Source organism: Mytilus trossulus, chromosome 2, assembly GCF_036588685.1.
Source record: "Mytilus trossulus isolate FHL-02 chromosome 2, PNRI_Mtr1.1.1.hap1, whole genome shotgun sequence".
In the NCBI taxonomy this organism is placed as follows: domain Eukaryota; kingdom Metazoa; phylum Mollusca; class Bivalvia; order Mytilida; family Mytilidae; genus Mytilus; species Mytilus trossulus.
Genome location: NC_086374.1, coordinates 33,805,098 through 33,831,220, shown reverse-complemented (window position 1 = coordinate 33,831,220; position 26,123 = coordinate 33,805,098). Strand labels below are relative to the sequence as shown.

Genomic DNA, 26,123 nt, shown 5'->3' with positions numbered 1-26,123 from the left:
CGAGCGCACCGTAAAAGGTGTACTTGATTTTGGCCATATTTATAGTTTGTTTTAACCAATAACTACATTTATAAACTTGTTTTAAGGATATCAATGCTAGCACTGCATGCAATAATCCTATATCTATCAGTCATAAAATTGCCAAATATGAGAGTACAAGGATAAAGGCTGTGGATTTTCTACAAAAATCTTGATTTATTTGCTACAAAGTCGTCTTTTTCTATTAAATGCAATGGAACAGTAAAAAGTAATGCTTTGCATCCAGTTTCCCCTTGGAATATGTACACAATGGCCTATCTCTATTATTCATTATATCTGTAGTTTTGATACAATTGAAGTTTAAAAAGTTCGTACAAAAATGGCTACAGAAGGGTTCATAAACCTTAAGTACGATAAGTATTACACGCTTTTATGAAAGCAAAAACTTCTTTTTTACAGTTATTCCCCTTCAAATTTTTATTTCCCGCCATTCTCTGCGATCTACGGGAACCACGTGAATTCCAAAATGGCGGACAATGATGAACAAGAACCTACTCCAGCGCAAGATATTGTTGTTACTAAATATAAAATGACCGGAGATATGGTCAATGGTAAATTAATGATATGAAACATCATGCTTAAACCAAACCAAAACATTTTATTTATAAAAAATGTCGTATAAGCCTTTTAATTTTAAAATGTATGGCGCACACAAAAAAACGTGGTTGACCATGATGTTCATTATTGCACAAGACCCATACATCTCTTAGTATTTGATAAAAATATGGTCTCTGACACTATAAATTTTTACTCTTAGTATGGACAAACCTGGGCAATTTGAAAAGAGTTGACAGCGAGTGAATCCACATGGCCATACGGGTATTAGATTTTTTTAAGGGGGAATAATTTCTGGGGTACAAGTTAAACCATAGAAAAAGTAAAATCTTCACCCATACAGTCAATTGACATCCAATAATTGGTATATTAAAATATATATAAATGATTCCAAAAATATATAAATGATCTTTATTTTAAATGTAATAATGATTTTAATAGGAATCAGTTGAACAAATTGAATACCTTCATGTATAGAAACCACAAAAATGTAAATAATTCAATAGTTTGGGACATTGACCAGATGCTGATTTAACCAGCAGGGAATTTTATGGGTTCAGTTCAGAGTTCATGAAAAAGTGGTGGTCCTGAGAATTTTACCATCAATATTTTGCATAGGACCGAGACAATTTTAATATTTTTAATAGAATTAATTGTGAGGATCGACAGATTTTTTTCAAGGACCACCAGGGAAAAAAAGTTTTTGTGAACTCTGTCAGATGGGGAAATTTTGATGTATTTTCTGAATGGGAACAGAGCTGTTATTCCCCTGAATAGAAAGGCAGGAAAATCACTGACACCCTGGCCATAATTTTGAGAAAGTCTACACATGTTTTGGTAATTTGCATTTGACATTATAATGGCAAGGAATTTGGCAATGACCAGCAGATTTTTTGCTTAGGATCAGAAGGGAAAAAAGTTTTTTTTTTCTATTCAACAACAATATATCTCGTGCTGTTAAAGATTTCTTCAGGGAAAAAAGATTCAGAGAACTGGCTTTTATGACTAAATTGATGTTAACAGTTATTATATTTGTTTAACAATTTGACTATGTATTATTCTAAGTTTATTTAAATGTTAAGAATACTCAATGATTATATTGTAAAAATAAAAAAAAAGAAAAAAAAAGAAAGACATTTCACCAAATTATTGTTAAAAGTATTTACACATGTACAATTTATCGAGAGGCAGTTCCATCATGAGGGTTTATAGATAATAGAAATAAAATTTGAAGTAAAATATTGGACTCAGTCATAGTATATCCCAACTGAAATTTAGACATGGTTCCCACAATTTAAAAAAAGAGAAAAATTGAGACCTGTTGACTTGAAAGTGAAGAGGAACAATTACCATGAAAATTCATAATAGTTCACACATCAAGATATCATGTACATGTTGTTTTATAAAGCATTTCAATAAAGATACTTATATATGTGTATTTACAGTTATTTTAAAAGACGTTGTATCAAAATGTGTAGAGGGAGCTTCAGTCAGTAGTATTTGTGAATTTGGAGACACCAGACTAACTGAAGAAACGGGGAAAGTTTTCAGAAAAGATAAAGAAAAGAAAAAAGGTATAATGTTTTACCAAATTTTACTTTTAGAAATGATGTTACACAAATATATATTTTGTTGCTACACAATTGAATTGTTATCAAGGATGAGGCCTTATTTTATAAATGATATGAATCCATACATTGCTTGTACTGGCCCCATTGGGGATGATGCCCTAAGCTCACAGGGAAACAGGTGAGTGCATAATATTTTCTTTGACAGCCCTATTTGTGAAATGTACATTGTAATTTGGAAGTAACTTCAATAAACAGTAATAAAACCTCAAACAAGATGACTGACTTACATAGGTTATTAGTTTGATTGATTGATTTGTGAATGTTACACCAATGTCTCTGCCAATGCTAGCTATATCAAGGTATAGAATTAAATGCATTGTGAGAAAGAAAAAGAAAATTTATATGAACATTGATGGTATTGGACAAATGAAATGCTATCCTCCACTTCGTCTTCTATGTAAGTTAAACTCTGTTGACCTTTTATTGGCATTTCTGAGTACATTGCACCTTTTTAGCTCACCTGGCCCGAAGGGCCAAGTGAGCTTTTCTCATCACTTGGCGTTCGTCCTCGTCCGTCGTCGTTAACTTTTACAAAAATCTTCTCCTCTGAAACTACTGGGCCAAATCAAACCAAACTTGGCCACAATCATCATTGGGGTATCTAGTTTAAAAAATGTGTGGCGTGACCCGGTCAACCAACCAAAATGGCCGCCACGGCTAAAAATAGAACATAGGGGTAAAATGCAGTTTTTGGCTTATAACTCAAAAACCAAAGCATTTAGAGCAAATCTGACATGAGGTAAAAATGTTTATCAGGTCAAGATCTATCTGCCCTAAAATTTTCAGATGAATCGGTCAATCGGTTGTTGGGTTGCTGCCCCTGAATTGGTAATTATGAGGAAATTTTGCTGTTTTTGGTTATTATCTTGAATATTATTATAGATAGAGATAAACTGTAAACAGCAATAATGTTCAGCAAAGTAAGATCTACAAATAAGTCAACATGACCAAAATGGTCAGTTGACCCGTTTAGGAGTTATTGCCCTTTATAGTCAATTTTTAACCATTTTTCGTAAATTAAAGTAATCTTTTACAAAAATCTTCTCCTCTGAAACTACTTGGCCAAATTAATCCAAACTTGGCCACAATCATCTTTGGGGTATCTAGTTTAAAAAATGTGTGGCGTGACCTGGTCAACCAACCAAGATGGCCGCCACCGCTAAAAATAGAACATAGGGTTAAAATGCAGTTTTTGGCTTATAACTCAAAAACCAAAGCATTTTGAGGAAATCTGACATGGGATAAAAATGTTTATCAGGTCAAGAACTATCTGCCCTGAAATTTTCAGATGAATCAGTCAATCGGTTGTTGGGTTGCTGCCCCTGAATTGGTAATTTTGAGGAAATTTTGCTGTTTTTGGTTATTATCTTGAATATTATTATAGATAGAGATAAATTGTAAACAGCAATAATGTTCAGCAAAGTAAGATCTACAAATAAGTCAACATGACCAAAATGGTCAGTTGACCCCTTTAGGAGTTATTGCCCTTTATAGTCTATCTTTAACCATTTTTCATAAATCTAAGTTATCTTTTACAAAATCTCCACTGAAACTACTAGGCCACAATCATCTTTGGGGTATCTAGTTTGAAAAATGTGTCCGATGACCTGGCCATTCAACCAAGATGGCCGCCACGGCTAAAAATAGAACATAGGGGTAAAATGCAGTTTTTTGCTTATAACTATGAAACCAAAGCATCTAGAGCAAATCTGACAAGAAGTTAAATTGTTAATCAAGTCAATATCTATCTGCCCTGAATTTTTCAGATGAATTGGACAACTGGTTGTTGGGTTGCTGCCCTCCAATTGGTAATTTTTAAAGAAATTTTGCCGTTTTTGGTTATCTTGAATACTATTATAGATAGCGATAAACTGTAAACAGCAATAATGTTCAGCAAAGTAAGATCTACAAATAAGTCAACATGACCTAAATGGTCAATTGACCCCTTAAGGAGTTATTGCCCTTTATAGTCAATTTTTAACAATTTTCATTAATTTGGTAAATTTATGTAAATTTTTACCAAATATAGTTCTCTGTTACTAATGGGCAAAGTTCATGATAGATATAATTGTAAGAAGCAAAATCGTTCAGTAAAGTAAGAACTTCAAACACATCACCATCACCAAAATACAATTTTGTCATGAATCCATTTGTGTCCTTTGTTTAATATGCACATAGACCAAGGTGAGCAACACAGGCTCTTTAGAGCCTCTAGTTTTGGTATGATAATAATTGTCCACCTATTCTTGGCATGTTAAGTATTGAATGGTAACTTACCATGTATGTGATGGTGGTATATAAAATGTGAACTGTCTTCGGTGCTGAAGTTCTACATACTTCAGATCCCTCCTCTATGTTCACAACAAAATAATGAAATTTAAGAATAATCTCTTTTTAAATAGCACTGATGACTGGAATTGGCATGTAAAAAATGTGCATAGCTGTTAAATAAAAACATCACAAAAATTCAGAAATTAAAGATGGTCTTTGAATTGACATTTTATGATTTTATAATAACTAAAATAATGCTGATCTTGTAGTCATACCATTTAAATTTTTATTTTAGGTATAGCCTTCCCAACCTGTGTATCTGTGAACAATTGTATATGTCACTTTTCACCACTAAAAAGTGAAGCAGACATATTATTAAAGGAAGGGGATGTTGTGAAAGTGTAAGTTTTGATTGCTTATATTCAATCTGAGGTAGTATAATATGTTTAGTAGGTGCAGTGAATTGAAACAGTTTGTAACATCGAAGACAGATGCTTCAAATATTTATTTTTCTCTACAATTTATAACCTTTTTGTGCTGATGTATATACAAAGGTAAATCAACCACCAATCAATCAATCATTGAATTATTATGTTCTGGTTCATTCAAAAGTTATACATATAACATAATAAATCTATTTATAGTTACATGTAAAAAAAATCAGGGACATAAAGAATGTTTCTGATACATATAGCAACTGTTAGCCAGTATAATTTATGGCTAAATTTTACCATTATTATAATTTCAGAATTTGAAAGTGCAAGTCATGTTTTCATCATTGTATGATCTTTTTGACAACATCAGTTGTGAAGAAGTATGAATTTATGTTATTTAATTTCAGGGATTTAGGTGCACAGATAGATGGATTTATTGCTGTAGCCGCTCATACAGTTGTTGTTGGAGCTTCAGCAGTAGGTATTGAAAGTGTGCAGTTGATTTGGGAGATTCGTTAGAAAATATTTATTAAGTGTCAGATTGTGTAAAACCTCTGGAAAACAACAGATTACATGAGCAATCATTGTTTAAGGAAAAAATTAGAACACTGCTTTATCAGCGAGAACTTACCAACACAGTTCATTTATGCAGTAACAAAGGTCTAAATAAAACCCGTTCACTATTAGGGCTATTCCATTTAAACATAGCTCAACCCCAAGGAAGGCACCTGAAAATTCAAGGTACCCCCCATAGAAGTGATATTTTTCAAGTTCGGCAATGGTAGAGAAGTGTTTTTTTCTGTTCCACCACCACCAATAGAAGTGGGTTTTTTTTAAAATGCAGACACCTCCTACAGAAGCAATTTTTTTCTTTATAATTTACTACCACCAACAGAGGCAAATTTAAAATTCTTAATTTATTTTTGTAAAGGCAAAATTGGAGGGTATCAAAATTAATTTAATTTTGAGATGAGAAAGGTTTTATTACAACAATCACTGTCAGAAACCTTTTGCTGCGTATATCATGTTGTTTTGTTATATATACTGTATGTACCTATGTTTCTGGGATGTGGAATGACATAATACACTGTCCGAATCGTGTGAAAGTCAAGGGTACAAGTTCACTATATTATTATTATTTTCAGAGGAAAGGAAAAAGTTTCAAGATCCAATTTATGGGAAGAAGCAAAACATAAATTATTTTCAATTCTAACGACAGAATATTGCTGATATCTTAAACTACATTTTGTAAAATAATTTTGTCATTTTTTTTGTAAGGCAATACAAAGTATTCTGTTCAAATACTCCATGTATACCTGTATATTTTTGTTATCACTTGTTCAATGAATTTATGCAACTGTTTGCACATCATGATTGGATTTAATTGAGTTGTTTGTTAAAATCACATACCCCTAGTTGCAATCAGAGATAGATCAATGATTTGATGTTGGGGGCAATGGAAAACTAGGCCTAAAAATAGGGAAAATGGGCTAAAAAAGAAAAAAATAGTGGAGGGGTGGGAGCACACATTTGTTAAAAGAGATCCTGGTCCACCCCTGGCAAGCACACTGAGGTTTGATAATAAATATTCATAACTTGAACTTTTAATCAGTATTAAGGCAGTCTTTCAATATTAACGAGATCTTAAAGTTATGCATCTTAAAATTTCTGCTTGCACAGTTCACAATCATATAAAACTGAAGCAGCTGTGAATGTGTAAATTGAACTTTGACCTTGAAAATCAGAGAGATTGCTATGTATATTTGTGTTAAATAAAAAATCTTGGAATGTTGCAGGAAATTTAGGCCTACAAAAAATAATGTTGTGTTTCCAATCATCCCCTTGAAATTTTGAAGGGACAGTAGGTAGGTATTTTTTTTTTTTTTTTTTTTTTTTATATTATTAACAACCGTGTATTACATAACATTTCATGTTTCTACTGTATATAATTTTTGACTTTAGCTTGACAAAAATAGTTGACGGACAGATAGACGAAGTGAAAAGTATAGAGCTCCTGCATCCTTGATTCAGCAACTGAAATATAATACAGCAAGCTATAAAAGCTAAATCAAACCCTAAAAAATTTGTAAGGGTTCCGCGGAACCCAGTGTCTCGCCTACTTTTGCTGTAACTCCCAGGCTCAACAAAAATGAGGAAAACAATCAATAAAAATATTCCTACTGATACTATCTTTTGATTGTAAGATGCTTCTGTCCAAGTTTGGTATACATTTCAGGATAGTTTATGAATCGAATAAATGTTTTAAAAACTTAAAGTGCAGACTGTATTTTATGTTAACTGGATTTATTTTTTTACAAAATTTACTTCTGGATACTATCTTATGATCATAAACAAGCTTCTGTCCAAGTTTGGTACAAACCCATGATAGTTAAAGAAAGTTATTAAAATTTAAAAAACTTTAACCACAGAGTGAATGTTATGTTTCCCGGCAGAAAAAACTAAGTCCATTTATAAGCAAAAAACAGAAAAAAAGGAATTTTATTTTTGCAAACTTTACTTCTGGATACTATCTTATGATCATAAACAAGCTTCTGTCCAAGTTTGGTAGAACTCCAGTATAGTTTAAGAAAGATATTCAAATTTTAAAAACTTTAACCACAGAGTGAATGTAATGTTCCATGCAGAAAAACTAAGTCCATTTATAAGTAAAAAACAGAAAAAATGGAATTTTATTTTTGCAAACTTTACTTCTGGATACTATCTTATGATCATAAACAAGCTTCTGTCCAAGTTTGGTAGAAATCCAGTATAGTTTAAGAAAGTTATTAAATTTTCAAAAACTTTAACCACAGAGTGAATATTTGTGGACGCCGCCGACGACGACGGAATGTAGGATCACTTAGTCTCGCTTTTTCGACTAAAGTCGAAGGCTCGACAAAAAGGGCAGCACTACCCCTTAGAAATAAGCTTAAGTTATATAAAACTTAATTTCCAGTTACCAGACACAAGTTTGGAATTTAATAGAAAGAGATTGATTATATTAACCCACTTTAAAAATCTCCCTGAGATAACTTTTAGTTTACCCCTTTTAAAATCCCCCTGAAATAACTTTTAGTTTACCCCCTTTAAAAATACCCCCGAAAAAAAAACTAAGTCCAAACCTAAAAAAAATTTGGGCAGCACTTCCCCTAGGAAATTAGCTTTTTAAACCCAATTCCCCTATTTCAGGACCAAAAGTTTGGGATTGTCAGAGAAAGAAATTGAGAAGATGTGGGGCAGATTCATTTATAGGAACATGAACCAAACATCATCCCAAACCTACAGATAGACAAATATATTATGTACACTGTACCTGGCAGGACCAAAATTAAAAAAAAATAATGTTTGTTTGAGGTAGCCTGACTGAGCCGATTGAGAGCCTCCCGACTGTAAAATTTTTATTGAAAAAAATCGTAATTTTTTACAATATCCGGATTGTTTTCGTTTCTTTTCCGTATCCGGTTGCCTTTTTCTCTTCTACTTTGATCCCGGTCGCAAATGCGCTTTGAACTAAACCTGGATTCCTGCGTTGTTCAAAGCGGTAAACTGATTCGGATGTCATGTTTTGGTTTGGCCGAAATTGTCAAACAAACGCAAAAACAAAACACAAATGATTCTCTCACCACTCATAAAACAGCCCCCCAGAGAAGCATTTTCATTCAAGCTAACAATATCCATGTAGAGATGCATTTTTTATCAATACACACACCTGGATAGAAGCAATTTATTTCCGACAACAGCCAGGGATAGAATTTTTTTTCTTTGCCGTCCGTGGGTATGAGCTATGTTTAAATGGAATAGCCCTTAAGGCCACACTAAAGTATTTTGGTTTGCCCAAACCCTACCCAAACATCAAGACTATGGGTAGGTAGGTAGGCATTATTTTATTTTTTTGGTAAAGAGAAATTTAAGTATCAGATTTTTACTAGTCTTCATTTCAATCTAAATAAAAAAAAATATCACATCAGGACAATAAAAGATTTGGAGTAGGCAGCTATTTTATGGGTAGGTAGGGTTAGGGCAAACAAACCTATTCTTTTTTATGGCCTATTAAATGTTAAATCAATACTGTATATGTATGAAATGCATAATATATCTGTAGAATGCTGATCATTTTCTCTGCAGTAAAAGGTGAGTAACAAATTGGTAGACATGTTCATTAGGCTTTTACAAAATATATATATCAAAGTTGACTTATATTTTTAGGATAAAAAGGTGACGGGTAAAAAGGCTGATGCAATATTAGCAGCACATTTCGCTTCAGAGGTAGCACTCCGACTAGTAAAACCTGGTAATGAGGTAAGCTTTATAAGAAGTAAATTTTGAAATACTGAAACAGTAGATTTTTTATGGGTATTGGTTTTGTAGATCTACATATTTCTGCAAATATATGAAATAGAGTACTTTATACACTTTCTTTACACTGTTTCCCTCTCAAAATGATATTTGAACTAGGACTCAATTTGTGGTTTGTCTCTTCTTTAAGTATGTCAATGACTGATTTCTTGCTAATTTCTTTTCTAAGATATTACGGAAACAAATAAGAAATGCTGGTTATAGTACATATTCCTACTAATAAATGTTTTGTAAAAACAAAACACTAGCTGTAAAGTTTTAAAATACTGTATCTGTTTTATGTTTATTCCCCGCTTTAAAAAAGGGGGGGTATACTGTTTTACCTCTGTCTGTCCGTCCGTCAGTCCGTCCGTCAGTCAGTCCGTCCCATGAAACTTCCGTCACATTTTTCTCAGGAACTACCATTCAAGGATTTCTGAAATTTGATTTCAGGGTTTATCTAAGTCAGCTATACCGTGTGATGCGTTTTCAGATTGATCACTTGACAACTTCCTGTTTACCGAACACTTGTATGATTTTACACATGATAGCCAAGTTGAAAATTTGTCACATTTTTCTCAGGAACTACAATACAAGGATTTCTGAAATTTGGTTTTAGGATTTATATAAGTCAGCTATACCGTGTGATGCGTTTTCAGATTCATCACTCTACAACTTCCTGTTTATCGAACACTTGTATGATTTTACACATGATAGCCAAGTTGAAAATTTTCGTCACACTTTTCTCAGGAACTACAATACAAGGATTTCTGAAATTTGGTTTTAGGATTTATATAAGTCAGCTATACTGTGTGATGCTTTTTCAGATTGATCGCTTGACAACTTCCTGTTTACCGAACACTTGTATGATTTTACACATGATAGCCAAGTTGAAAATTTTCTTCACATTTTTCTCAGGAACTACAATACAAGGATTTCTGAAATTTGGTTTTAGGATTTATATAAGTCAGCTATACCTTGTGATGCGTTTTCAGATTCATCACTCGACAACTTCCTATTTACCGGAACACTTGCATATTTTTACACTATTAATATTATCCACTTGCGGCGGGTGTATCATCAGTGAGCAGTAGCTCACAGTTTCACTTGTTTTTCATGTCCTTCCTATGATTTTTAAGAGGCATAATGTTTTCCCTGTCTTTGTATCTGTCCTTTGGTTAGTTCTGGATTTGTCTGTTCTATATCAAGGAAACATTTTGGAATCGGATAATTTTCTTTGAATATGCTGTTGCATCAGCTTTAGGTTAAAAACGCATTTATAGTGATGAGAAATTTAAAAACAAAAAATGAATGGCAAATTACATTTTTTACACGGGAAGATGTGGTAACATTTACTGAAAGTAAGTCGACAAATATTCTATTGACACTCTTTGTTTTTATGAATTAAAAGAGATATAGTGTATGCATCAATTTTTTGTGTTAAGAAAATTAAGGACCTGTGCATTCTGTATATTTCAAACAACATGTACAAATGAAGAAAAACTGTTTTCTTTACTGTGGTATTTTAATGTTTACAGAATTATCTTGTGACAGAAAGTATACAGAAAGTAGCAGAGGCATTCGATTGTAAACCAGTAGAGGGTAAGATGCTATAAAAGCTGTGACATTTGAATTTATTAATGTTTAAGAAATAATTCATGGGGGCTTGAATATATCGTGATTTTACCACGGGTTGGCCCTTTATGACAAATATCGGCTTAAAGTGACAACTGTGGTAATATCACAATATATTCAAGCCCCCTTGAATTATTTCGATTCTAATAGGACAAATACAGCAATTGTGTTGGATTGAAGAACTCTAGGTGAAGGCATTATTTGCCATTCACATAATTAAATGCACTATGAAATTGACGTAAAAGAATGGAACAAACTGAATAAGTGACATGCTTCAACTATTTACAATTATTATTTAGATAGGTTTGGATGAATCAAAATGGCAATTGTACTTATATGTCTTATAAGTATACAAAAAATGGCTTATATAACACATTTTATCATCATTTGTTTACCTTACCTTGTTTTTAATGATTTTTGGTTTCACAAGTGTGTATATTCTGACGTCATACATCTATGACATTGAGTTGCTCATTCATAAAAAACCATGACGTGGGAGTACGATCGGAACAGCCCAAACAATATAATCATATTTTTCTACGGGTTTGTACTCGAAGCGTTTGAAAGACGTCATATTAGAATTATATTTATAATTGCCTAAAAACCACAATTTTCAATTAATAATTGTTATTTGATATATGTTGTAAGAGGCTAATAAGAGTAATAACAATGAGTGAATAAATTCCTTAAAAAAAACCACAGAAATGAAAATTTTAATATAAAAAAAGTGTGTTGCCAATGAGAAAACTATTCACAAGAGACAAAATGACACAAAAACTACTACAGGTCACTGAACAGCCTTCAACAATGAGCAAAGCACATGTATACCCCATTATCAGCTATGAATGACCCAATGTTAAACAAGAAAACTAACGGCCTGATTTATGTACAAAAAAATAAACAAAAACAAATATGTAACGCAGCAACAAACAAAAGTGTTGTTTTTAAAAAAAATATATAACTATAAAACACAAAAAACACCATTTTGATTGAAACTTGAAAGCAAATATAGGCATACTTATGATGATTGTATTCAAGGGACGTAATTCTGAATACTGATTGTACTTTGAATTCTGAATGGTATGCTGTATCCCTGCATAAATACTCCGAAAGTCCCCAACTAAAACAAAAGTAATAAATGGAATATGTCAATTGCCTTTTTAAGAAATTATTATTATTACAGTTTGATTAAATATATACCTTATATTCAGAAGTTATTGCTATGATTTTTATGCCCCTTTCTTACCTGAGGGGACATTTTGTTTTACCCTTGTCTGTTTCAACATCTTTTGTTCTGTGCATCCTGAATTTGGTTTCGTTTCTTCAACGAGTTTGCTTCAACCAAATGTTACGAACCTTACATAATGCTAAGTACCACAAAAACCGATCAAGTTTAAATATTGATGGGTCCCATTAACTGTTGTTATGCCCCTTTTCAAATGGAAAAAATGCTGAATTTTTGGTTTCTGTTCAAGACTGATCAAGTTTGAATTTAAGTAGGACCCCTTTTACCATTCTTGAGTTATGTCCTTTTATAACGTTATATTCAAGTGGGAGCATCATCTATGTCCCATGGACTCATTCCCCAATTAGTTTTGTGTAGTAGACATATTTCACAAAGTACGTGATTAACTCTGTTTTATGGTAGGTCAATGATTTTGGTATGCAGTTGTATACGTTGCAATATACTATTTGATTTTGAGCGATGAAAGTTTCTGTAACTCTCAACGCTTTAATTATGTTTTTTTAAAGCAATTGCTTTCATGCCGTAGCGTATGGCCATCTTTGTGACCCAGATCAGAGACTCCGCCCAGATCAAGCCATAGTATTTTGTTAAACAGGCTCCTGGTCTGTCATTCTTAAACACCTATGTATGTTTTCTAATGCAATACATAGCTTGAAACTTTTGAAAAACGTTAGTAGATTTAAGAAGTTTCAGCATACGTTCTTGTAGATGTATTTTTGTATTTAGGGGGACAACCGTTTGACTATCAAAAACATAGACGTCCGAGTGAAAAAAATGCATTTTTATACCTGCGATTCCGTTTTCCGTTCGTACGATGTTTCAACAAAATATCGAATCATTTCAGTTGTTGATTTAGTATTGAAAATTTGACTGAATTGTCTTTTATAATATACGGTTTTATATGTTTAGTTGGTGTTTTTTTAAGAAAGAGGTCAGGTGCTCTTGTTCATTCATAAAATTGTCGTTCATTCATAAATTTATCGTAAAATCAAAATCACTACACAGGTTATCAGGTTATACGTAGTGTCAAATGATTACCTGTAATCTGAAATTAGACAAAGTTAACTGACCTATTTTGTTGATTTGTTTGCGCAAATAATTTAGAGGAACGAAACCCTTGTTAAAAACACATAACAATAAGTTTGTTTTCCTTTTTTGTCATAACTCCGTAAGATTTATCGATCACCTCACTAATGAAATGGACCCGTCCAAACGTGATAGATGCCAAGTCCAGATGAAGAGATATTTACAATTTGGTATTTTCTAGTTTCATAGATTAAAAAAAGTACATCCTTTTTGGATATCATATTCAAAACTGGGTATGCATGACAAATGATGAAACCATTATCCTCGTCTTTCCAATGGACTACTACGTTTGTTGACTCTCGACGGTCCACCGTGTTTGCAATTTTATTTCACATGTTTTCGAAATATTGAAGATCATTTTCACAATGTTTCCTGAAAATTGGATAAATATCAAAGCAACTTAGAGCTGTTTGTTCTTGTTCGTATAATGACGATTTAATGTCATGTTTGTCTGTGATGGACCCTCTTTTCGGGATTGCATGAGAATTATAGTTATCTCGTACCGCATGAGGATGACACATATCAACTGAGCAATAATGTTTGGGACTTAGTTTTTAAGAAATGATGACAAAGTAACATTATGAAAATATTTTTAGTCAGCTGAAATATATATATATTTTTTACATGTTTATGTCTTGTAAAATATTTTGTTTCTTTCCCGTTTTTCAACATTTGCGTCTGGAAAGTTGAAATGTTTTAACTGAAGAGTTAAATTTAAATTAATTATGAAAATTCAATCAATAAAGGAAATTATTGCCCAGTTACAAACACTACTAGGGGATAATCCATAATAATTTCTCTTGGTGTTATATGTTTCAGCACATGTATATTTGACCCCAACTTTAGCCTGGTAAACGTGTTGTCTCCTTGTGAAATATAAAACATATTAAAAATGACTTTCTGCTAAAGTCTTTAATTGATATGAAGTTAAAACCTTCTTAATTCTCACTAGACTCCTGTCACTCCTGCCATGTTTAATTCTTAAATATATGTGGATGAAAAAAAAGTCCCCAAAACATAAACATGGCAGCAATTGCTTTTACAGCCTTTCAGGCTTTGATTGATATTCAACATATAGCAGGCAAATTGATACCAATCATTTTACTTGATACCCTATCAGATATCTCACACTTAGAATTAACCAAGCAAATGTATTTTTTCAAAATTAAATAATAATGACTTAATCACTAAAGGACAATATATATCTATCTTTCTGTCAGAAATAAACAGTTTTAAAACTGCATAGTTAGGGCAATATCTGGTATACTGATGATGATTTTATTTCAAGGGACGTAATTCTGATTCCTGATTGTACTTTGAAATCTGAATATAGTATGCTATTATAACTGAAATGAAGCAAATGTCTCCAAAAACTATTTTCTGATTCCTATTCTTTCTAACATAAGGGATAAATATGTAAATAAAAATAATTTTAATTTAAGGGTATGAATATGGCCATTTCAAATTTTCCCTAACCAATGAAGTAACATTCTGATAAAGATACATTATTTTACTCTGAAACAGCATTTGTTTTGTTAAACATAATTGTTTTCAAGAATAATTTTCCACATTTAGGTACTTTTATATCCTGACAAAATTCTTCTGTCATTTAAAAATGAAGATAACAGCATATACTAAAATTCCTTGAGTTATTCTGTCAGATAAAAGTACATTTTATGATACATAATCATTTAAACCCTTGGGAATGGATGTATTAGACCTTCATATTTCTTGCCATTCATGCAATTCTTACTCCATTTAACACCTTTCTTATAAATGTTTGGAACAGTTTGATATGGCCTTTTTTAGAACTTTAAAACTTATACATAAACAAATAAAAACACAGGCATACTTATGATGATTGTATTCAAGGGACGTAATTCTGATAACTGATTGTACTTTGAATTCTGAATGGTATGCTCATACATTGTATAATACCCCCAAACTCCATCTTTAAACACTAATTTATAACTTGGAATTTAGATAAGATCTGTTTCAAAATCAATATATGTGCATACTGTAAATCAATTCATAACACATACGGATAACATTGCTATTTTGATTCCTAACTTCTCATCAAACTTATTTCATGCAGAGCATCTGGTTTATTTTAAAGGCACAATTACACATATTAAAGAATAACATTCAGTAACCTTTGCTATTTAGAAGAATCCAATAAAGAGAGTCTGCATACTTTTGATGATTGTATTAAAAGAAAATGATTAAAATTGCCAAAAAAAAAGAAAAATATTTCTTGCCTCTTCCCTATGTCATACCCACCTATTCTTGGCATGTTAAGTATTGAATTGTTACTTACCATGTATGTGATGGTGGTATATAAAATGTGGACTGTCTTCGGTGCTGAAGTTCTGCATACTTCAGATCCCTCCTCTATGTTCACAACAGTCAAAAAATCTTCAGAAAAGAAATCTTCACTTTATTTTTCAGACCAAATACTTACACAAAATAGTTGTCAATCATAATTTAGAGCAACCTTCAATACATTGTGTGCAGACAATATCAAGCTTGAATATTGTGTCCAAACTTGCCCTTACTGTCAGGTTCCAACCTATGTGGACCTATAAGACTGTCCTTAGCGCAGCATTTTATTGTAAATGTTTAGTATTATCCACCTATTCTTGGCATGTTAAGTATTGATTGGTTACTTACCATGTATGTGATGGTGGTATATAAAATGTGGACTGTCTTCGGTGCTGAAGTTCCACATACTTCAGATCCCTCCTCTATATTCACAACATGCCACCAATCGTTTTAGTCCAGCATTAAAAGAACAACAACTTGAACTAAACAGTTTTACTTTACTTGATTTAAACAATATAGGTTAAATACTGGACTTTCAGAGAATAATGGTGAGGGTCAGGATTTAATCTTTTGTTTTGAACAGCTGAGCACTGTGAAACAAAATCATATTACAATTGACCTGTATCTATGATATTATTAAAGTATCAAACAAGCCTGCAGATCAAAATCAACATGTAATGTGAAAATGTGGCATAAGAATAAGTACATGTTTTGGTGGGCAGATTGGTTTTAAATCCACATGTTCAACATAAAAAATCTATGCACTTTTTCCACCGTTTTTGAAAACTGCTTATGAAATTATTTTGTTATGACAAAAAAAAGAACATTAAACCACCTATTCTTGGCATGTTAAGTTTGAATGGTAACTTACCATGTATGTGATGGTGGTATATAAAATGTGGACTGTCTTCGGTGCTGAAGTTCTACATACTTCAGATCCCTCCTCTATGTTCACAACAGTCAAAAATCTGGTTTGTTATTAAAATACCAATTTTTAGCTCAAATTAGTTAAGCATTACATTCTTTTATCAGCTTTGTATAAAATATTATCATGATAATGGCAAGGGTAAGGATTTTATCATTTGTTTTAAACTGAGAATTACTCTGAAACAAAAACATGTTTCAATAGACTTGTGTTGATGAAATCGTTGTTGTATTAAACAAGCTTGAGATAAAAACAATAAACATGTAATGTAAAAAAAAAAGAGATCTTGCATCAATGTTGATATGAGAAACAAATTTTCTTTGACCTAAAACTGGCAGTTAAAATAAAAGCAATAAAAATGTCTGCATACTTGTGATGATTGTATTCAAGGGACGTAATTCTGATAACTGATTGTACTTTGAATTCTGAATGTTATGCCTAGCCATTGTCTTATATTAATAAAATAACATGAACTTGTCTGTCTTCTTAAAGAAAGAAGTATTTATCTTGGAATTGAAATACCGGTAAAATCTTTTTCAAAATCAATATTTGTACAATTGATTTGATATACTGTAACTCCATACATACCACCTACAGTTAACATTGCTCTCAATGTGTATTAGTATAATTGGTCAATGACTCGTAAAATTGAAGGTAAACTTAAAACGGTGGCCTTTACCATGAATTTCAATAAATCAACGAGGCATAGCGGTGTTAAAATGTAGATCAAATCGTGAACTTTAATTAAAAACACTAAAGAATGTCGATCCAAATCATAACTTTGAATGTAAACGGCTTACGTGATAAAAAGAAACGTAATTTAGTTTTCAATTGGTTAGCCAACAAAAAATATGATTTAATTTGTCTACAAGAAAAACATTGCACAGTAAATGATATAACGCAATGGCAAAATGAATGGAAGTTAAATGGGGGCAATAAAAGTGTTTGGAATTGCGGAACCAGTGATTCCCGTGGTGTCTCTATTTTACAAACAAAACATTGTCCGGGCGAAGTCGTGTTTGATAATATTAACCCGCAAAACGGTCGATTAATAAAATGTAGTATCAAAACGGAAAGTGCGATTTATCATATTGCAAATATATATGCCAACAATAGTGGCGTCGATAGGAAATGGCTTTTTGAATCGTTTCATAATTTTTTTGGTAATTTTACAGACGATAGTGTAGAGCATTATAATATTTTGGTAGGGGATTTTAACTGTACTCTTGACAAAACAATTGATAGAAATCCCTCTCATAATCGTGATGATATAGGTACAAAGGAACTACTTTTTTTATTGTCACAATATGATCTAACAGATATTTGGAGAGACAGATACCCAAAGATAAACGTTATACGTTTCAGAGAGGAAATTCAAAGTCTAGAATAGACTATATCTTTTGTGATAAAAATCTGTCGAATAAAGTTTACAATGCTGGTATTGCGCATTGTCCTTTTAGCGATCATGATCTTGTCTCACTCAAATTAAAACTTGATGAAATACAAAGAGGTCCGGGTAAATGGATAATGAATATAAATACTATTTGCAATAAATGTTAAACATGAATGAAATTATGGGAAAATGAAAGCAACACCAGGTATACTGATCATGATTTTATTTGAAGGGACGTAATTCTGATTTCTGATTGCAGTTTGAATTCTGAATGGTATGCTAATTGCATTTGAAAGGAAGTAAAAAATTGTCCAAACTGTAACTTGAGATTTATTGGACCAAATTTATAGTTGTCCAATTTGAAAAATAAAATATTTTAAAGGTACAAGTACAGGTATAAAAAATAAACATGCAGTTAACATTGCTATTTAGAAGAAACCAAAAAAGAGAGTGCATACTTTTTGATGATTGTATATGAAGAAAGTGATTTTAATTGCCAGAAAAAAAGAAAAATATTTGTTGTCTCTTCCCATTGTCATACCCACCTATTCTTGGCATGTTAACTTTGAATGGTAACTTACCATGTATGTGATGGTGGTATATAAAACGTGGACTGTCTTCGGTGCTGAAGTTCTTCATACTTCAGATCCCTCCTCTATGTTCATAACAGTCCACCAATCTGTGATTCATTAAAAGACCAACTTGTTGCTTTAATTAGTTAAACATTACTTGCTTTAAATAACACTGTATAAAATATTTTCATATAATAAACATGTTTCAATTGACTTGTGTTGATGAAATCACTGCTGTATTAAACAAGCTTGAGATGAAAAAAAACCCAATAAACATGTAATGTAAATAAAAAAAAAGAGCTTTCATCAATGTTTTGATATGAGAAACAAATTTTCTTTGACCTGAAACTGGCAGTTAAAATATAAGCAATAAAAATGTCTGCATACTTGTGATGATTGTATTCAAGGGACGTAATTCTGATAAGTGATTGTACTTTGAATTCTGAATGTTATGCTGAACCATTGTCTTATAATAATAAAATACCATGAACTTGTCTTCTTAAAAAAGTATTTATCTTGGAATGGAATTACCAGTAAAATCTATTTCAAAATAATTTTTTGTACAATTGGATTTGATATACTGTAAATCCATATATAACACCTACAGTTAACAATGCTATATTGATTCCTAACTTCTCATCAGACTTATTTCAGAATAAGATTTATATAAATGGCAATAATATATCTTGTAATTTATTTTTAGACAATTTACAGTATATTAGTTCTTAATGGTATTTTCAATCAAAATAGAAAACTAAAAAAAAGTACCTCCTCAACTAAACATGAAGGAAAGGTTTTTAATCACATTTAAAAAAAAATCTTAGAGGAGCATACTGTCAGTTGTTCTTGTTAATTCAGTTCATAATGTATTAATGATTATTATTTATTTGCAATAAATTGTGAACATGAAAGAACTTATGGAAAAATGAAAGCAACACCAGGTATACTGATGATGATTTTATTTCAAGGGACGTAATTCTGATTCTTGATTACATTTTGAAATCTGAATGGTATGCTAATTGCATTTGAAAGAAAGTAACTAATTGTCCAAAGTCTAACTTCAGATTTCTTGGACCAAATTTATAGTTTTAAAAAAATAAATATTTTAAAGGCACAAGTAAAGGTATAAAAAACAAACATGCAGTTAATATTGCTATTTAGAAGAAACCAAAATAGAAAGTCTGCATACTTTTGATGATTGTTTATAAAGAAAGTGATTTTAATTGCCAGAAAAAAGAAAAATATTTGTTGTCTCTTCCCTATGTCATACCCACCTATTCTTGGCATGTTAAGTATTGAATGGTAACTTACCATGTATGTGATGGTGGTATATAAAATGTGGACTGTCTTCGGTGCTGAAGTTCTTCATACTTCAGATCCCTCCTCTGTATTAGAGAATTGATAAGAAGTAGTGGATTCGTAAACAATAATCAACGAGCGACTTTAGTCGCAAGTTGATTATCGTTTTCGAATCCACTACTTCTTATCAATTCTCTAGCTTAACCCATTCCTAGTTAAACGACTATATGTTTCATGATCTGACAATGAATCAACTGAATTTCATGAAAATAATTCCGTATTTTGTCTTTTTTAGTGTCTAATAGCTGGAACTGACTAGATCCACACGGTTCACATTTATATTTAACTTAATATAAGTTCAATTTAACTTAAATGTGTGGTTATCTTCCCTTTTTGTTACCAGATTTTGTATTTGTAAATGATTAATTCATTCAATGTTGTATTTTTACAAATAATTTATATTGATTACATTTTAGTATTTATAATTCATTCAAAAAGACATATAACTAATATATGGATTTTTTAAAATCTTTTTTGGAAAGTTAAAAACTTTTTAATTACCAACATTTAGAAACCTTCAATATCTATATATATATAGTATTTAGCAACTTAATGATAAAACCAATGGCCCGTTTGATTGAATTTACAACACACATTCAATAATGAAGATAAAATAAAAACCAACACACATTCTTTAAACGTTTTAAAACTAAATGAAGTGTAAAATACACATTAACACCACTTCACCAGTTGTTGATACAATAGATACTATGTTTGGTCATAATTGAAATATTATATATACGTTTTGTTTAAACTGGTTCCCTTTCTTTTTGTTTTGATTTTTTTTTTATCGTTAATGCATTTGTCATCCATCGTCAATCAGTTAATGAACTAGTATTATTTGTGTATGCACCCAAGCAAAATTGCTTTTGCTTCAAAAGTACAATATATAATTATGTCAATTTTGCATTTTGTCATGTAAGTTGTTCATAGCCGTGATCGTCTAGTCGTTGGCATCGAAAGAAAAACTTGTGATATTAACAGTGCCTAGTTCAAGCCTAGTACCCGGAATGATTTTTTTGTAATGTTTTTCTCTACCAAAATATTGTTTTTAATCTTAGAGGTATCTATATTTCATTTTTACTCTAAAGTTGACGATTTTGTTTCTGGTTTCACAGTCAAAAAAATATTTTAACAGTCGTATTTAATCACACTTTATTCACATAAGAGTCAGTTAAATGTTGATGTTTATTTGGACCATTTATAATCCCACAAATATAAAGTGTGCATAGTATGATATCATTGTAATCATAAAACCAAAAGATGATGAAAAGGGAAAGGCCTTGTACCTTAAAAGGGATAAGTGTAATGTGTACATGGATGTTTATTTTATCAAGGAATTGTACTAGTAAGTAATATCTAAAATTCCTTGGTTTTATAATGTTTATATATTTCATTAGATTACAAAATAAAATACAGTTTATTGACATGCATTAACAGATATACGCTATAAGAGTGATTTAAATAGCAATTTATATCAGTACTCGTGGTCTAGTGGTATCATGCATAGACTACAGACTTGACTGTCGAAAATACGCGCGAGTTCGAACCTATAAGAGTCACTCGTTTTTGAGAGGACAAAATATCGTAAGTTAAAAGTTATGATCTAAGTTATTTTAAGTTAACATGGTGGACAGTGGATTCTTGAAAAATAATCCACCGTTAGAACAATAGACTGACGTCAGAGAAATGGGTTAAATGTTCATAACAGTCCACCAATCTGATTCATTAAAAGACCAACTTGTTGCTTAAATTAGTTAAACATTACTTGCTTTAAACAGCATTGTATAAAATATTGTCATATAATAAAGGCCAATTAAAATTAATTGATAGATTTTCATCCCTGCCCCTCTGAAATTGTCCCGCCCCAATTTATTTTATTTTTTAAAATTTACCAGATTTTGTTCATATCCGTTTCTGGTAACCATAAAAATTAAGTTTCCTTTAAACTTCCTGTTTCAAATTTCGGTTTTCATATTTCTTCAAGTATTTAAAATGATTCTGCAGCTCTATGATGACAAAATCATCTACCCAAAATGGAGATTGATTACGTGAAGGGCATGAAATAATCTGTTTGCAAGTAGTACGCTGTGTCCAAGAACGCAAATCATGGCATGACACATATTTCTGTGATTAGAAAACCGTTGTTTTTTTTGTTGATAAAATGACTTTGTGGCAGGAATTTTGGACTGTGAATTATATCCAAAGAGCAAGAATTGTGGAACACTTTGGTACAAAAACAACTGGATTAAACAAATTGACACAAGCACAAACTTGTTAGATTTATAACTGTATATTTATAATATTGAGTTAAAAAAAGTGGGCAAACCTACTTAGATTTACCCATGGGTATTATTTTTTTGTTGACAAACAGTAAACACTTCTGTCCCAATACCCTCAATAGAGTCATTAAACAACTTCTTTTTTGTTAAGTTCATGTTTTACATATAACATATTAATTTTATTTGCACATATATACAAGAAGAATCATAAAAGCACCAACCCAATTATTTTCAAAACTTTAAGTTTCATTTTATTCTTTACTCAGAATTCTTTTGTTGCATACCAATACATATTTGTTTCATTTTGTGGAGACAAAAAAAACATCACTTAGAAAGACAAATAGATTTGGTGAAGGTAGTCCAACTGAAGAGAGCATTTTTCTATATGGTTTTGCTGTTTACTAAAAATATGTTTCTAAAGCAGCAATTACATGTAGAACAGTGGTTGCCAATCAGAGATTTTTATTAAGATTTGAAAAATTATGTACAATTCCTTATACATGTATAAACATGATATAAGCTTATTATTACACTTGCATATATGAAGAACACGTCACAAGAGGGTCTCATAAGAAAAAAAAATTAGTATAAAATCCTCCCACCCGCCCCATTTTTGTCGAGCCTTCGACTTTAGTCGAAAAAGCGTGACTAAGCGATCCTACATTTCGGTGTCGGCTGCAAATATTCACTCTGGTTAAAGTTTTTGAAATTTTAATAACTTTCTTAAACTAAACTGGATTTCTACCAAACTTGGACACAAGCTTGTTTATGATCTTAAAATAGTATCCAGAAGTAAATTTTGTAAAAATAAAATTCCATTTTTTCCATATTTTACTTGTAAATGGACTTAGTTTTTCTGTTGGGAAACATTACATTCACTCTGTGGTTAAAGTTTTTCAAATTTTGATAACTTTCTTAAACTAAACTGGATTTTTACCAAACTTGGACACAAGCTTGTTTATGATCTTAAGATAGTATCCAGAAGTAAATTTTGTAAAAATAAAATTCCATTTTTTCCATATTTTACTTGTAAATGGACTTAGTTTTTCTGTGGGGAAACATTACATACACTCTGTGGTTAAAGTTTTTAAAATTTTAATAACTTTCTTAAACTATTCTGAGTTTGTACCAAACTTGGACAGAAGCTTGTTTATGTCACTAATTTATGATCATAAGATAGTATCCAGAAGTAAATTTTTGAAAGAACAAAAAAATCCACTTTTTCTGTATTTTACTTTTAAATGGACTTAGATTTTCTTCCAGTTAACATTACATAAGTGTAAAGTCTGCAGTTGAAGTTTTTAAAGCATTTATTAGATTCATAAACTATGCTGGATTTTTACCAAACTTGGATAGTAGCTTCTAACAATCAAAAGATTGTATCAAGAGGAATATTTTTATTGATTTTTTTCCTCATTTTTGTTGAGCCTGCTATTTACAGCAAAAGTAGGCGAGACATTGGGTTCTGTGGAACCCTTACAAATTTTTTTCAAAAATTTGGATGAAAATCTAATTTATTTTAGTTGGCCTGATGGCAAAGTTAAGGATTTAATCATTTGTTTTGAACAGATGATTACTATGAAACAAAAACATGTTTCAATTGATATTAAATGCTGTATTAAACAAGCTTGATATAAAAACAAATAAACATGTAATGTAAAAAATAAAGAGATCTTTCTATTAATGTTTTTATAGGAGAAACAAACTTTCTATGACCTGAAATTGGCACAAAATAAAAGCAATAAAAATGTCTGCATACTTGTGATGATTGTATTCAAGGGACGTAATTCTGAAAACTGATTGTACTTTGAAATCTGATTGGTATGCTCTATCACTACCTAAATGAAAGCTCCCAAACCCATCATTAAACACAAGTGTGGAATTTAAACAAGGTTTATATAAAAATCAATATGTTTACTATTGGATTTGATTTGATTGAAAAATAACATACAATCAACGAAAAATAACATACAATCAACATTGCTATTTAGAAGAAACCAATAGAGAGTGTCGCCATACTTATGATGATTGTATTCAAGGGACGTAATTCTGATTACTGATTGTACTTTGAATTCTGAATGGTATACTGTTTAATCACCAGAGGTGAAATGATCCCCAACTATCATCTATAAAGACAATTTCTCATAATGGAATTTTAAAGGAATCTTTTCAAAATCATTTCCCAAGCCTCATGAATGGTAGGAATAATTGGTATATAATTTTTTGCAATATCCAGTGATATGTTTATTTTAATTGAAATTAATATTAACACTTGTCACATGCACTTAGTTATGTTCTTAATGGTAAACATATAGCACAAAAATGATATTGTGATTAGAGATGTCTACATTGTGTTAACAGGATAAACATTGTCTTACTCAAAAACATTGTATTGGAAGAAATATCACTAATTCACAAAAATTATAGTCCTGACCATAAATTTAAAAAAAATATGAATGGTTTTAAAACTGCTTAGAAATTGTAAACAGTAAAACCCCAAAAAACAAATACCAGGTATACTGATGATGATTTAATTTCAAGGGACGTAATTCTGATTCCTGATTGTAATTTGAAATCTGAATAGTATACTTGTGTATTTGAAATAGAGCAAATATGGTTAAAAAAAATCTGAAACTGCAGATTGATTACAACATAATTGTGTTGATAGAAAGGATTAAAAATGTGTATGCCAGACTGAAGACACCTGGTTTCATCATCCAAAGACTCTTCAGTGATGTTTGAATAATAAAAAAATAATAAAAATAAAGAGCATTGAGGAACCAAATTTTTGAAAGGATTTACAAATACAGCTTTTCTTAGGGCAGAAAATTTTAGCATTTATAATTATTCAAATATATGATTTAGTATGCATTTTTTTCCAGGCATGTTATCCCACCAATTAAAAAGAAATGTGATAGATGGTGAGAAGGCTGTAATACAGAACCCAACAGAGGCACAAAAGTTAGTTTTATTGAGATATAATTTTCACAGCAAATAACCAATGCTCCAAGGAAAAGTCTAAACAGAAAGTTCCTAAGCAAATGGCAAAATTAATAGCTCCAACAAATGGATAACAACTGTTTTATTTCTGACTTGTTACAGGAAGGCACACAATTTTGAAAGAAAAGTAGCCCAAACAAATTAATTTATGGGTAGTCAGGGTATTTTAAAAATTGCCTCTTGTGTTTAATGTATGTCTTGTAGCACAATACTCTGCCAACAGTTGTCTTTTATTGATGCATTTATACTGTGTTGACAGGTGCATTCTTCAAGTGAAAGTTAGCAACTGAATCTTTTAGAAAGAAATCCTTGAATTTGTCAGAAAAAAAGAAAAATATGTCTTTCCTCTGTCCTATTTCATACCCACCTATTCTTGGCATGTTAAGTATTGAATAACTTACCATGTATGTGATGGTGGTATATAAAATGTGGACTGTCTTCGGTGCTGAAGTTCTACATACTTCAGATCCCTCCTCTATGTTCACAACAGTCAAAAAATCATAAGTTCATGCCTTACAAAACTTCCTACTTACACATCGAAATTTGATAAGTTTAGAGAAAATGATTGAATTTTTACAGAAAAAGAAAAATAATTGAAGACTCTGCCCAATGACTATGTCATACCCACCTATTCTTGGCATGTTAAGTTTGAATGGTAACTTACCATGTATGTGATGGTGGTATATAAAATGTGGACTGTCTTCGGTGCTGAAGTTCTACATACTTCAGATCCCTCCTCTATGTTCACAACAGTCAAAAAATCATAAGTTCATGCCTTACAAAACTTCCTACTTACACATCGAAATTTGATAAGTTTAGAGAAAATGATTGAATTTTTACAGAAAAAGAAAAATAATTGAAGACTCTGCCCAATGACTATGTCATACCCACCTATTCTTGGCATGTTAAGTTTGAATGGTAACTTACCATGTATGTGATGGTGGTATATAAAATGTGGACTGTCTTCGGTGCTGAAGTTTTACATACTTCAGATCCCTCCTCTATGTTCACAACAGTCAAAAATTATAAGTTCATGCC

At 31.3% G+C, this 26,123-nt stretch overlaps 1 protein-coding gene and 9 non-coding genes across 10 annotated transcripts in view; all 10 read left to right on the top strand.

The window, feature by feature from the left end:
• Positions 1 to 459: 459 nt before the first annotated feature.
• Positions 460 to 26,123, top strand: part of LOC134707060 (proliferation-associated protein 2G4-like) — a 39,942-nt gene continuing 14,278 nt past the window's right edge. Inside the window, exons 1-7 of the mRNA XM_063566544.1 lie at positions 460 to 590; positions 2,040 to 2,168; positions 4,792 to 4,897; positions 5,338 to 5,407; positions 9,137 to 9,229; positions 10,804 to 10,867; positions 24,968 to 25,046. Of these exons, the coding sequence (XP_063422614.1) occupies positions 506 to 590; positions 2,040 to 2,168; positions 4,792 to 4,897; positions 5,338 to 5,407; positions 9,137 to 9,229; positions 10,804 to 10,867; positions 24,968 to 25,046 (626 nt within the window). The 5' untranslated portion in view covers positions 460 to 505. The remainder of the gene's footprint in view (positions 591 to 2,039; positions 2,169 to 4,791; positions 4,898 to 5,337; positions 5,408 to 9,136; positions 9,230 to 10,803; positions 10,868 to 24,967; positions 25,047 to 26,123) is intronic.
• On the top strand, positions 4,462 to 4,593 carry LOC134708681 (small nucleolar RNA SNORA57). The gene has a single exon (XR_010105878.1). It is a non-coding gene; the product is annotated as a small nucleolar RNA SNORA57 (small nucleolar RNA).
• On the top strand, positions 15,509 to 15,640 carry LOC134708686 (small nucleolar RNA SNORA57). Its single transcript, XR_010105882.1, has one exon. It is a non-coding gene; the product is annotated as a small nucleolar RNA SNORA57 (small nucleolar RNA).
• LOC134708683 (small nucleolar RNA SNORA57) lies at positions 15,862 to 15,993 on the top strand. Its single transcript, XR_010105879.1, has one exon. It is a non-coding gene; the product is annotated as a small nucleolar RNA SNORA57 (small nucleolar RNA).
• LOC134708674 (small nucleolar RNA SNORA57) lies at positions 16,386 to 16,516 on the top strand. The gene has a single exon (XR_010105870.1). It is a non-coding gene; the product is annotated as a small nucleolar RNA SNORA57 (small nucleolar RNA).
• Positions 18,414 to 18,544, top strand: LOC134708680 (small nucleolar RNA SNORA57). The gene has a single exon (XR_010105877.1). It is a non-coding gene; the product is annotated as a small nucleolar RNA SNORA57 (small nucleolar RNA).
• On the top strand, positions 19,715 to 19,844 carry LOC134708689 (small nucleolar RNA SNORA57). The gene has a single exon (XR_010105885.1). It is a non-coding gene; the product is annotated as a small nucleolar RNA SNORA57 (small nucleolar RNA).
• On the top strand, positions 25,449 to 25,577 carry LOC134708685 (small nucleolar RNA SNORA57). Its single transcript, XR_010105881.1, has one exon. It is a non-coding gene; the product is annotated as a small nucleolar RNA SNORA57 (small nucleolar RNA).
• On the top strand, positions 25,710 to 25,840 carry LOC134708673 (small nucleolar RNA SNORA57). The gene has a single exon (XR_010105869.1). It is a non-coding gene; the product is annotated as a small nucleolar RNA SNORA57 (small nucleolar RNA).
• LOC134708669 (small nucleolar RNA SNORA57) lies at positions 25,973 to 26,103 on the top strand. Its single transcript, XR_010105866.1, has one exon. It is a non-coding gene; the product is annotated as a small nucleolar RNA SNORA57 (small nucleolar RNA).